Source organism: Teleopsis dalmanni, chromosome X, assembly GCF_002237135.1.
Source record: "Teleopsis dalmanni isolate 2A chromosome X, ASM223713v2, whole genome shotgun sequence".
Classification (NCBI taxonomy): Eukaryota; Metazoa; Arthropoda; class Insecta; order Diptera; family Diopsidae; genus Teleopsis; species Teleopsis dalmanni.
In genome coordinates, this window is record NC_051848.1 from 40,274,683 (window position 1) to 40,287,608 (window position 12,926).

Below are 12,926 nucleotides of genomic sequence, written 5' to 3' on the forward strand. Positions count from 1 at the left end.
GTGTATGCTTAAAAGAGCACTGCGGTAACCTTTCCATTAAATTGTGATAAAATAATGACCAATTTAATTTTTAATGTTTACCAATTACAGGCAAAAATTAAACAAAATTAATAAAATTATCAAAAAAAAAAAATCATCAAAAATATATTGTAATTTAAATTTTATTGTAAAATTAATTAAATTTTATTTAATTTATGAAAACACGCTTAAAAAACACTAACAAATGCTTAGAGATTTCGCCTCAAAATTCCGTCTCCAGCACTTCATAGGTTCACAAAAAAGAAAATGTTAAGGTATTGTTATTAGGTATCAATGGCTCCATGTGTGGTTATAAATCACTTCTTAGATTCATAAAAAAACATTAGTATTCTACTTGATACCTACAGCAAAGATCTGCATATGGTACTGCTAGTTCTTAATAAGACTCTGTCGGATATGAATTACTTCTTAAATTGATTATTAGCTCCATCTAGTATTACTATGCATCAATAGATCAATGTAAGGGTACACTCAGAAAAATTTCGTTTTGTTAGAAAAATTTAGTTCGTATGGTAAAGATGAAATAACATGATGCGTTGAGTAAGAATATTTTAAACTGAGATTTAATAAAAATCTGGTTAAATCAACCAATTTATATTCCTGAGTGTACGAATCATTTCTTAAATTCACAAAAGAAACAATTTTATCATACTTAATATACCCAGGAAAAGTTAGCTCTAACACGTATTCTTTTTAGATTCACGAAAACAATAGTGGATTCCTACTTTATACCTACAAGAAGATTTAATTCCAGCTGGTGATAGTAAATACTAATGATTATGATTGGCTACGAATTATTTGTTGGACTAATACAACATGGATTGGCAACATATGTTACATAAAGAGTTCATTGAGGTGTAATTCTATCTGATATTGCTAAAGATCAATTGGATTCACGTGTGACTATAAACAATTACAAGGATTAACAAAAAAGCATTGACATCTCAAATGAAGCTTAGGCGATTAACTAGCCGTAATAGTACTAAGCATCAAGAGATCTATGTTTAGACCAGTTTTTAAATTTAGGGGAGAAGTAATGATATTCTAGTTGATGCCTACATGGCGGGTTAGCTCCATCTGGTATTGCTGGAAATTAAAAGATCTATGTATTATGTCTACTTATTTTGAAGATTAATAAGAAAATATTGGTTTACTTAGTTAGGTATCAAGACGTCAATATGTAACTATGAACCATACCTTATATGCATGATATGTGTAGAGTGTTTTAGTTTCATTTTAGTTTGCTAAAATCAATGGACCTATCTGTAAGTGCGATTCGCCCTTTCTTTTTCTTTTCTCACGATCTCTCTCTATCTGTCCCGATCTTTTGCTACTCTCTTCCAGTTCAGTACTCCAATCTTTTTTGCATCAGCATACACGTTTTTATTCGATTTTGTTCTTGGACTGTTTGTCATCGGCTTTGTGTTGTATATGCTGTTCGTCTTTGTCTCCAGTGTCATTCTTACTACATGAGCAGCCCATTGTACGATTACGATTCTCAAATTGGATTTAACAAACAAATTGGCATGATGTCTATTACTAGACTTTGTTTCATTTAATGTATTGCCAGGAATGAATTGATTCATGAGTGACTGTAAGTTATTGTTAAAATTAACACAAAAAATTATATGCATCTAACATAATAGACTTTGTTTTTAAAAAGTAAGAATAAATAATTTTATTGCCTAGCGGTTATTGAATTGTATGAATATAATATAATTTAGCTCGGCACGATTCCAATATTCTAAGCATGCCGACTTTACAATGGATTATACTAAAAAAAAAAACAATTCTAATGAACAATATATTAATATAGTTTAGTTCTTAAGACGTCCGACTTAAAAATGTTTTGGTATTATCAAAAAACAATAAGAAAAAGTATCAAGTTGATCCCACAATAGGTACCACTAGGTACGCGGAGAATTAAAGGGTCGCCAAATGACACTCAAAACAGCTAACTCTACATTAATCTGTTTTTAAATGGACTTTCCCGGAAAATTGTAACAACGAATTGGTCTTTTTCTAACTTTTGACTACTCTTAAAACGGACATTAAAAATATACGCCCCAAATTATTCAAAAACTGTGTCCGACATGCATATTCGACACATTTGTTTAACAATTCTAACCCTGTAATGATACGTATAAAGACTATATAGGAATAAGAAATAGAAAAAACAGCTTTGTATCTTTTTGGAACTAGTCTCATAGGGTCTGATGAACCTATCATATCTCTCTGAGGAATTATTAACACAATTATGTATGTTAATCCTAAAACGACTGGATAGTTCTGTCGGATGTAAGGTTGCATCAGTTTCGCTGAGATTTGAACTTAATCCTGAAATCGAGTATTGTCATCCTGAAATTGATTTGATTATATTTTTTTAATTTTAATTGAATATAAAAAGTATAATTAATATATTATTAATTTATGGGCAACAATCATTCGGAGCATCTTTAACGTTGGAGATATCAATAAATTTCATTGAATTAGTGACTTTTTACTATCAGAATTTATTACAAATTCTAATTAAATTTCTTTCATGTGTTTTTCATTTAAAAAATTTATGTCAGTAATACTTAAAATAAATATGTAATATTTATATGTGAATATTGATATGAATCAAAAGTTTCATACATTTCATAGCTAAAATTAATAACGAGTTTAATCAAAAAAATTCTTGAATCTTAATCGAAACTGCATACATAGGTAGGAATCTATTCAATCTATAACTTTGTAATAGTAGATGTTAGTAACTAACTTCAACAACATTCTCCATATTAGCTCTCTGTTTCGATAAGCAAAGCCAATGCTTGAAGTTTAATTGCAATTGAGGTCGCTTTAAGTTAGTTTAGTTATAACAAATACAACTCAAATGAGGACTCAAGCATAAATGCATTTGTGAATAAAAAATCCTGTAAGTATAGAAAATGAAAACGCTTTGCACTGGCCATGCTAATTTAATTCAAATTCGTACTTAATTAAGTTATCATAATGCGCTTAATTAAGCAAATCTAGAGCAATCGTTTCAATTTAACTCACTTTCAGCACGAAGCCAATAATTAATTACATTTCTCATCACATTTTATTCAGCATTTCGAGTTTTCTATTTTTTATGGAAATGGCTTCAGGTGCTTTTGTCAGATTCTAAACATTTTATATGTTAATTCCTTCTCTATTTTTACTTGCCATTGGCACTGATTTTCTAAACATTAATTATAGTTTTTAATTAAAAACTTTTTTTTAGTCTGCAGTTGCTCGGTTTGTTTATTTATTATTAATACCCTATCAAGCGGTCCAAATTGCAACCAAAATAAAATTTATTAAATTAATTTCAGTTGATTTTTTGCCAGATAAAATGTATTCATATTCAATTTATTACAGATAAATTAAATTTACGAAAAAAAAGTGCACCAAATTTACGAAAATAAATGTTTTGTTTCATATATATTTTTTCGAAAACAGATAAAAATAAGTACTGGTTGATTTTGAAATAAAATTTGAAAAAATTCCATCAAATTTTTATATCAGATTTAATGAACTTTTCGCTTGGAAACACTAAGCAACTATATTAGAGTCTCCACAGGTTAGCTTAGGTTGGAGTATTAGCATTGTGCACACTAAACCCCACTTGGCCTTAAATAATGGTCCAAATACATTGGCGACCGCAACAATTAGTGTACAGATAACACTGATAGGCACGACGCCTTCCATTCAAGTGAACGTGAACCAACCTAACACGAGTCAGTTAGGGTATCGAGTCAATTAGCATTATAACATGTCGTAGTTAACAATACAACTAATTTTATTTAAAACTATATAACAATTTCTTGTAGTAAACACTTTAACTACTTATAATTAACACAATAACTAGTAACAGTTAACACTATGCTCAGTAACAATCAACACTAAAACTAATAACAGTTTACACTATAACTAGTAAGAATTAACACTATAACTAGTAAGAATCAACACTATAACTAGTAACAGTTAATCCAAAAACTAATAACAGTTTACACTATAACTAGTAACAGTTTACACTATAACTAGTAACAGTTTACACTATAACTAGTAACAGTTTACACTATAACTAGAACAAGTAAACGCTATAACTAATAACAGTCAACACTATAACTAGTAACAGTCAACATAGTAACTAGTAGCAGTTAACACTATAACTAGCAACAGTTAACACTATAACTAGCAACAGTTAAGACTATAACCAGTAACAGTTAACAATAAAAAAGTCCGGATTAGACCAATTAATCCCAAAAATAATGTGGCTATTTAACATATAGGCTAGGCTATTTATAGGACAGACACAAAAACAAAATGCGGTTAAAAAATAGTCTGGACATAAATCGAATATTAACAGAACACGACTTGAAATGTCAATATAAAAGACATCCAACTCAAAGTAATATAAAAACAGTTCCGTAGAAGTAAGTCTCTCTGAAAATGCAGTGTTTTAGTCCATATACTAACTATTGATATGTTATTAAGTTGGGCAAACTATTTTGAAGACGGAATCGTCGCCACAAAAAGCAAAACTTTGTTTCCCAAACTTAAATAAAATATTTAAACAAGCTTTTATGAAAACTTTACACCTATTGAATAATAATTAAATAAGTAAAATAAAATGTTAATAAATAATAAAGAATAGTAATTAATATAATAAAAAAAATATACTCTTTATTTTAATAACCTGTTATGGCTATTGCAGTTGTTTCTTTAATTTGTTGTGGAAATTAAGTGTAATGTGTTCAAATTTGGCAAAATTGTATTTGACGATTAATGACTACCCAAATGATAGTCATGAAGACCTTTAGTTTCCAATTCGTTAATTTTTAAATGGATTCATTAGAGTGTAGAAAGCTTCAAAGGTAAGAATTCCATCACCACAGCGAACAGCACATTGAATTTCATCTTCTGTCAAACGATCACCAAATTTTTGACGCATTTCCTCAACGGTTATGAAGCCTTTGTGTTCCTTGTCCATAACTCGAAATAGTTTAAGCATTTCTGGCCTTGTGTAAATTTGCACCATTTTACCAGTTAAAATGGTAACAAATTTATCAAAACTATAGTAACCAGTGCCATCGTTATACTGCTCCGTAATAGCCTGGGCTTGAGCCAACGTGATCAATTCACCAATGCTATTAAAGGCCATGTGTACAGCTCTTGCGAAGATTCCTGCCGGCAATTTATCATTGCACTCCTCATCGAATTGAAGGAACAGGACCTTCAGTAATACAAGATGCTCGTCATTTAATTCTTTTTCCATATTGGCTATTGCAGTTCTAAACTTCGTATTGAATCACATGTAACTTTAAATTTGAGGGAACCCAAGAAACGTACTTTAATTTGTTAAGTTTTTGTGTACTAAAAATTTTGAACACACTCTCAAATGGAGTGTCGTCGGAAAACTCTATTATCTGAGAAATTCAAACTTTGAAATTTAGTTTTACTATTAATAAAAAATTTTTTTTTCTTCTTGAACTGTAGTTTATTTTTGAATTTATCAAAGGTTACTAAGCTTTTTAACTCTCTAAGTAGTTAAAGTAATAATCATTATTAGGTACATTATTAGGTAGTTTATACCAGATACTATACTTCCGATAATTGTTTAAAATGCATAAATAAAAGATATCAAATTAATAAATTCATATTAATAGTCTTAGAATACATAGAATTGCACAAATTCTATGAATTAGCTTTTTAAAAACAAAAAAGTTGAAAAATCAATAAAGATTATCATAGAATGCATAGAATCGTAAAAATTCCATCAAATATAATCTTACAAACTAAGATGAAAAATTAAAAAATTCATTCAGATATTCATTGGAGTTATAGAATTTCAAAAATTTTACCACAGTCATTTGCGTCTAAGTTTTATAGAACAAAAGTTATTCGCATGGAACAAAGTTATTCAAAATGAAATTCAAACGTAATAGTGTGATTACACTATATATAGCTGAAAAATCACAACCAGCTATTGTTCGTGAGCTCAAACTACTCAAAGTGAATAAAATGTTTGTGTATCATACCACAAATCGTTATAATAGTATAGACAGTATCGCCAAGGGTCCAATGCTTTAAAGTGAAGACTTAACTTAAACGAAATGCACGTCGTAGTAATAATCAAATGACCAAAGTACTAAAACTATTCCAGCGAAATATCCTACTCATATTCCAAAATGAGCTCAGGGTAAAGTCTTATAAGTCCCAAAAGGCATAAGATCTTATACCAAAGCAACAAAAACAAAAATTTTTTAAACATTATGTTCTCTGATGAAAAAAATTAAACCCTCAAAATGATCAGGTTTACTTAACTGAACGCACTGCCTAAAAATTCCATTAAATAATTTTTAAAAACAAAAACAAAATATAAAAAATTTGTTATAGATATTCATAGAATTCATAGAATATCACAAATTTTTCAAGTAATTTTTTATAAATTAAAAAAAAAAATTAGAAACTATATAAATATATAAAAAATTCATAGAATAATAATAATAATAATTTGTAACAAAAAAAAAAAATTTTATAGATATACGTAGAATTCATAGAATATCACAAATTTTATCGAATAATTTTTTATAAATACAAAAAAAATTTAAAAACTATTTTGTCATATAAAGAATTCATAGAATTGCTCAAATTCCATTAAATATTTTAATAATAAAAAAAAATTTCAATATAGATTTTCGGAGAATTCATAAACTTTATCATATAATTTTTTATAAATACAAAAAAAAAATTAAAAACTATTTAATCTTATAAGGATTTCATAGAATTGCTCAAATTCCATTAAATATTTTAATAATAAAAAAAAATTTCAGTATAGATGTTCGTAGAGTTGATAGAATTCATCAAGCTATTATGTTTTTTATTTAAATTTCGATTTTATGATTAAAAAATTTAATATTTGCAAGTTTCTTTTGGTAAATAATTTTAATACCATTTCAATTTTAATATCAAGGAATCTTTGATATTCATAGAATTCATAGAATATCATAAAGTTTGTCATATAATTTTTTATTAAAACAAAAAAAAAATTTAATAACTATTTAGATATATAAAGAATTCATAGAATTGCTTTAATTCCATTAAATATTTTTATAATAAAAAAAAAAAAATTTAGTATAGATATTCGTGAAATACATAGAATTCATCGAACTTTTATTTAAATTTTGATTTGATAATTAAAAAATTTAATATTTGCAAATTTCTTTTGGTAAATAATTTTAATACCATTTCAATTTTAATATCAAGGACTCTTACTTTTTGCTGCCCATTCCTTTCTGGCAATTTATTTGAAAATTCCATTTGCTTGTTGTTTTTAATGTTGTGTTTGGATCAAGCAACACTGCAAACCACAATCATCAAATCGTATCGTTTGTTTTCCTTGGTGATTAAGTCGTTCATGGCATACGATGGTCGATGGTGATGCCGAAATAAAGCTACAAACAGGATATTTATAAAGCTATTGTTTGAATGTCCTTGCCTCAACGAATTCAGTATTAATTCAATGTTTCCATTCAATTCATTTCAATTAAACAATTAATAACGAAAACAGCAACACTCAAAGCAGAAACATTACTAAAGTTATTTACTCTTGTTGTTGTTGTTGTTGCTTTTGTTGTTATTGCTGTTGCTGTGTTATGTTGTGTTGTGTCGTTCTTGTTGTTGTTGATATGCGCATCAAGCCTTATTGTAGCTGTTATTGTAGCTGCTGTTGTTGTTGTTATTATTCTTCTCATTATTGTTCTTATTGCAGCTGAGTTTGTAGTAGTTGTAGTAGTAGTAGTTGTTGTTGTTGTTAGCAGAACACTTAAAATACATTCGCGTGCGCTTAATTGTAGTTGAAGTTTTCGGTTTACTTTTTTGTTGTTGTGTCTGTGCGTATTTCCTCGTTCTTTTGTATTGACGAAGGCGTATAGGAAATTTTTCTCAGTGTTTTTTTGTGCTGCGCTTAGATAAAACACAACAAAACAACGTACAAGAAAATTAAAAAAAAAACGCAACATAAATTATTATAAACAGAAAAAAAAATAAATAAATAAAAACATAATGCATAAAACATGAAAAGAATAAGAAAAATGTAGTGAAAACTCTTCACATTTTCATTTTCATTTGTTAATTGTATTTCCGTTTCCGTTTTTATTTTCATTTTCATTTAAAATGTCAATAATTTTAACAAAATAATTCTATTGAAAAGGGAAATATGAGCAGATGTAATTGAACTTAAGATTTAATTGGGATAACTGAACAGAAGCGAAATGGAAAATTCTTCGTGATTTGTGTACACGAGCTTCTTCTAATAATCAACAGCAAAGGATACAACAACAAACATTACAACAATTACAACAACAACAAACACAATAGCAGAGACCAATGGTTTGTTATATAAAAATTGAAACAAAATTGAAACCGTAACAGAGAAGAAAATTAAGTTTCCGATTCATCTATAATGAAAAAATAAAAAAAAGGTTGAAGTTTGAGATAAAGCAGAAGCAGCATGTATAAGAAGAAGATTGTGAATTGTGAAGGACAAAAAAAAAATAAAATTAAATTAATTTTTCATGAACTTTTCAAAAATTTAGATTAATTCGTTAGCAAAGAATCAAAATGAGTTCAATTAAATTGCAAATGGCGCTGAATTTGCTAAAAGATTCTCGGTGGAACGAATGATTAAACAATCCAAAAACTTGTGTGATAGGGAGAAATGTAAATTATTTTTCAATATCTTTTTTAAGATCCTTCACAAGTTTATAATTACATTAAAATAAAATGGTATTATATATATGTATATATATATTTTTTTTTTTTTTAAATTAAAATTTAAGTATGATTAAAATTAAAAATATTTTAATTATTGCTTTAAATTCTTAATAAAAGAAAAAAAAATTAAATGAATAAAAAATTTTTCATTTTAATAATTGAATATTTATATAAATTAATTATCTCCACAAAATGAATCGAAAGCAACCGTCTGAGACTTGAACTCACTAAACCACCTCCTAGGAATAATTGTAAAAGATTTCCATAGCATTGTGAAAACTTCATTCCAGTAATCAGGCGAAAGAGGTAAAAAAAGAGACTTAGTACCTAGTGAGCTAGATTTACCTAAGCCAGAAAGCAAGGTCGTACATTAGGGAAACTGGGTTATGGAGAAAGGGCTTCAACTTTTAGAAATATCTATCCTATTATATTCTTAATCATGTTTTTTCGAACAGTAGTGAACTACGACAACAAAAGTTATTTTTTTTATTTTATTAATTAATTGAATTTTTGGCTGATCATACAGCTGTTTCGAGTATGGTCAAATACCCAACATCAATGGTCTTGAAAATAATTCCTATATTATTTCCCTACCAAATTTGTTGCTTTGAATCAGCGCTGTTTAACCAACTGGCCTAAATTAAATTTTATTAAATTAACATAAAATAATATTGAACAACAATTGAGTTTTAAATTCATTATGAATTTCTAGCATAATTTTGATTTATAGAAATGCCTTTTTTGTATAATGGTATCTAGTAAATTGAAATATTTTAAACCAATTTAGACAGTTCTTCGCCACCAGCTTTCAATAGCTTAGCCGGTAAACTGTCGGTTCCTGCAGTTTGTTAAAGCTCTTTTGACTTTATTATAATCGACAAGCAAATTGTTTATTTTAACGTCAACGATTAAAAATTCTGTATCAGCTTCGGTTTTAGACTTAGTATTACTATCATCATTTAGTAGGTTTGGAAAGTTTCGAAGAAAAGTTATTTATATCTAACTCTTTACTATTTTTTATAACTTTACCAACAGCAAATAGATTTTAATTTCTTGAGTCATTCGTATTGTTGGTTTATTAACTCTTGAATATCTCAACTTCATATTTGTACTTATCTGATGCCATCAGATATGTTGATGGAGGTTCGTTGAAAGATCCTTTAAAATTATGCATGAATCAATAATTTATATCTAAATTTATCTAAATTTTTGTGCTATAATCTATTTAGTATAAATTGTTTTTAATAAACTTCTTCTGTAAAAATAATGAAAAAAATATTCTTTTCATTTTAGATATTCAGCAGTTTCTCCTTCTTAAAAAATACAATAAACTTATACAAGGTATGTACAATTATTATATATTAATGTAACAAAAATATTATTATTATAATAATATTAATAATAATAAAATATAATATAAGTAAAAAAAATATTTTCTTTCTCACACTATAAGTATAATATAGATAGACATTGATTTTGACGGCTAACTCATGTAAAAACTACAGTTTACATATGATGTTCCTTACATTAATGTCTATATAGTTTAGTATACAATTAAGATAAGATAGTAATAGCAATTGAAAATTTATTTTCCACGGATTCAACATTTTCGTCAGATAAACTTGTTTTGTATATTTTATGGTATTTCAACTTTTTATAACTAATGAGTTAGTTCCTTTACACGCTTGTATATATGTAACATATATGCTTAAGATACAGTTTTGTACATGTGTTGTAAAACTTCTAAGTATTACCCTAAGTGCAGATAAGTTTTGATATATATTGATAATTATTGTTTATTTTGATATGAAAGTTTGTCAAAATATGCTCGGGATACCACATAAACAGTAATTTCTGGTCAGTGCAAGAAACTTTTTTAGACTGCCTTGGATGGCTCGATGAATATTTTAAACCTGTCTTTAACCTTTATAGCTCAAGCAGTGTTTTCCGAAATGATTAATTGACGTTAAACAACGCGTTTGTCGACACAGTTAGTCTTTTCATCAACTTCGTATCCTATATGTTTACGGACCCAACGCAAACTAACGGGGATAACTTTAAAGTTATATCAGTTAGACCAAGTAGATGTCAGACATTATGTTGATTATCTATAGGTCTTGAAATATAGTTGGATAATTGCCCATGACTTTGGTATGCTAAGTGACTGTTAGACTTAACAGTGATTGTACATAAACAAATACATCTTTTAATGGTAAATAATAGCTTAAAATGTAGTTGGTTCTTTGAAAGAAAGTTCTTGTTATACCTATCAAAGTTATACTATCCTAAAGGTTAGAGTCCTGTGTATATTAGACTTATGAACCCTCACTCACTTGAGTCAGATTTTTTTTTGGCGTACTTTTTTATATACGTACTATAAGTGATTCTACAACGCAGACCCCAAGCCGGGGTCCAGTTAGAACCAGTATTACATAAAATACTTACGTTTTTTTTTCATAATTTTAAATTTGCTTTTTGTCTGCTACTACTACACTTACATTTCAGTGGTATATACAAGTGAAAGTTTTGTTGTTTAAATCACCCAAAAATTTTTAAAGCATTTTGCACTAGACATAATGATAATAATAGGTTCATGCTTTTTAGATGACTTCAGAATTACTGCTCACAAATCTCTCAATGAAAAAGTTTTTGTATATGCTATTATCTAAATTTTTCAATATTGATCTAGAGTCTGCAAAGCAATGTAAGTAACTCTAAATTAGTTTTTCAACATAAGACGTTGTAAAGCCTGCAAACAGATTTGAAATATTTGACAAGTATTAGTAAGATGTTCAATCTGTATTTCAAGAACCGCAAAGTTCCACAACAATAATATCGGTAAAGTTTAAAAATGTATGTATATTGAAGCGGTATTATTAGTTGATTGATATTTGATTGCAGCTATATATAATTTATTATATAGATGATTGTGAAACCCTATTCCAATTTATATCCATTGTAGAGAAACTAATTTTAATTGAATATAATTTATTATATATATAATATAAGTTTTTTACTCAAGTGGTCACACAAAAACATCGGTTAAGTTGAAAAGAGCAAGTTTTACGAACTAGTAGTCTTAATGGTATAAACAGATAATTAAGAAATCATATACCTAGTTCTGTCCATTGTGGAGAAATTGCTTCTGATTGCATTTAATTTTTTACTCAAAGGATCACACAAAAATGTCGGTCAAGTCAAAAAAATTATCTTTTATGAACTTGTAGTGTTAATAGTGTGAACAGTTGATTGAGAAACCCTGTTCCAACTAATATCCATTATAAACATATTATTTTTGATTGTATTTAATTTATTATATACAAGTTTTTACTCAAAAGGTCACACAATAATATCGGTAAACTGGAAGATGTATGTTTCACGAACTAGTAGTCTTAATGAAATGAACAGATGATTGAGAACTCTGTTCCAAGTTATATCCATTGTAGAGAAATTATTTTTTATTATTATATATAAGTTTTCTACTCAATTTAGTCAGTTTATGTGCATTAAGAGTAATATAGAAAAAACTGAAGAAAGGATAAATTTACGACAAACTCGTCTCATCCACCAAAGAAAAAGTGATGCTCCGGCGCATTTTTTGCAAAAAAAGCTTAACGTTTATGCAAAATTAATTACAAAGCGAAAGCTAATTTAGTAGCGGCAAACTTTCGTAAAAGTTTGTTTTTTATTTAATTTTATTTATTTATTTATTTATTTATTTGTTTGTTTTTCTGCTTTCAGTGTACGTTTTGCTCTTGTTTTGATTTTCTGAAACTCATTTGTGTTTTATTCATAAAGTTTTTTCTAAACAAAAAAAGGAGAGCGAAGGCAAAAACCATGAAATAAAAGGCTAGCAAAATTTTTTGCACAATTACCATCAGGAGCAGGAGCTGGAGCTGGAGCAGGAGCAGTTGAGCAGGACAGCCAGCATCGAGGCACTGTCCTATTAAAAACACCTTTTGCATAAATATTTTTGGCTAAACTTTGCGTACAATAGTTTTTTTTCGGAAAAAAAATATTCTCTTGTTGATGAGAACGCAACTAAAACTGCTGCGTTGCTTGTATCTAAAGTGACCCAAAAAATTGCGAAAAAAAAAACAAAT

At 27.8% G+C, this 12,926-nt stretch overlaps 1 protein-coding gene across 1 annotated transcript; it reads right to left on the bottom strand.

Annotated features, from left to right (window-relative positions):
• Nucleotides 1-4,879: 4,879 nt before the first annotated feature.
• LOC119688327 (calmodulin-like) lies at nt 4,880-5,323 on the bottom strand. The gene has a single exon (XM_038103005.1). The coding sequence runs from the start codon at nt 5,321-5,323 to the stop codon at nt 4,880-4,882; it is 444 nt and encodes a 147-aa protein (XP_037958933.1).
• Between the last annotated feature and the right edge of the window lie 7,603 nt (nt 5,324-12,926).

Excerpts from the sequence above, each read along its gene's own strand:
- LOC119688327 (XM_038103005.1), bottom strand. The coding sequence starts at position 5,323 with ATGGAAAAAGAATTAAATGACGAGCATCTTGTATTACTGAAGGTCCTG.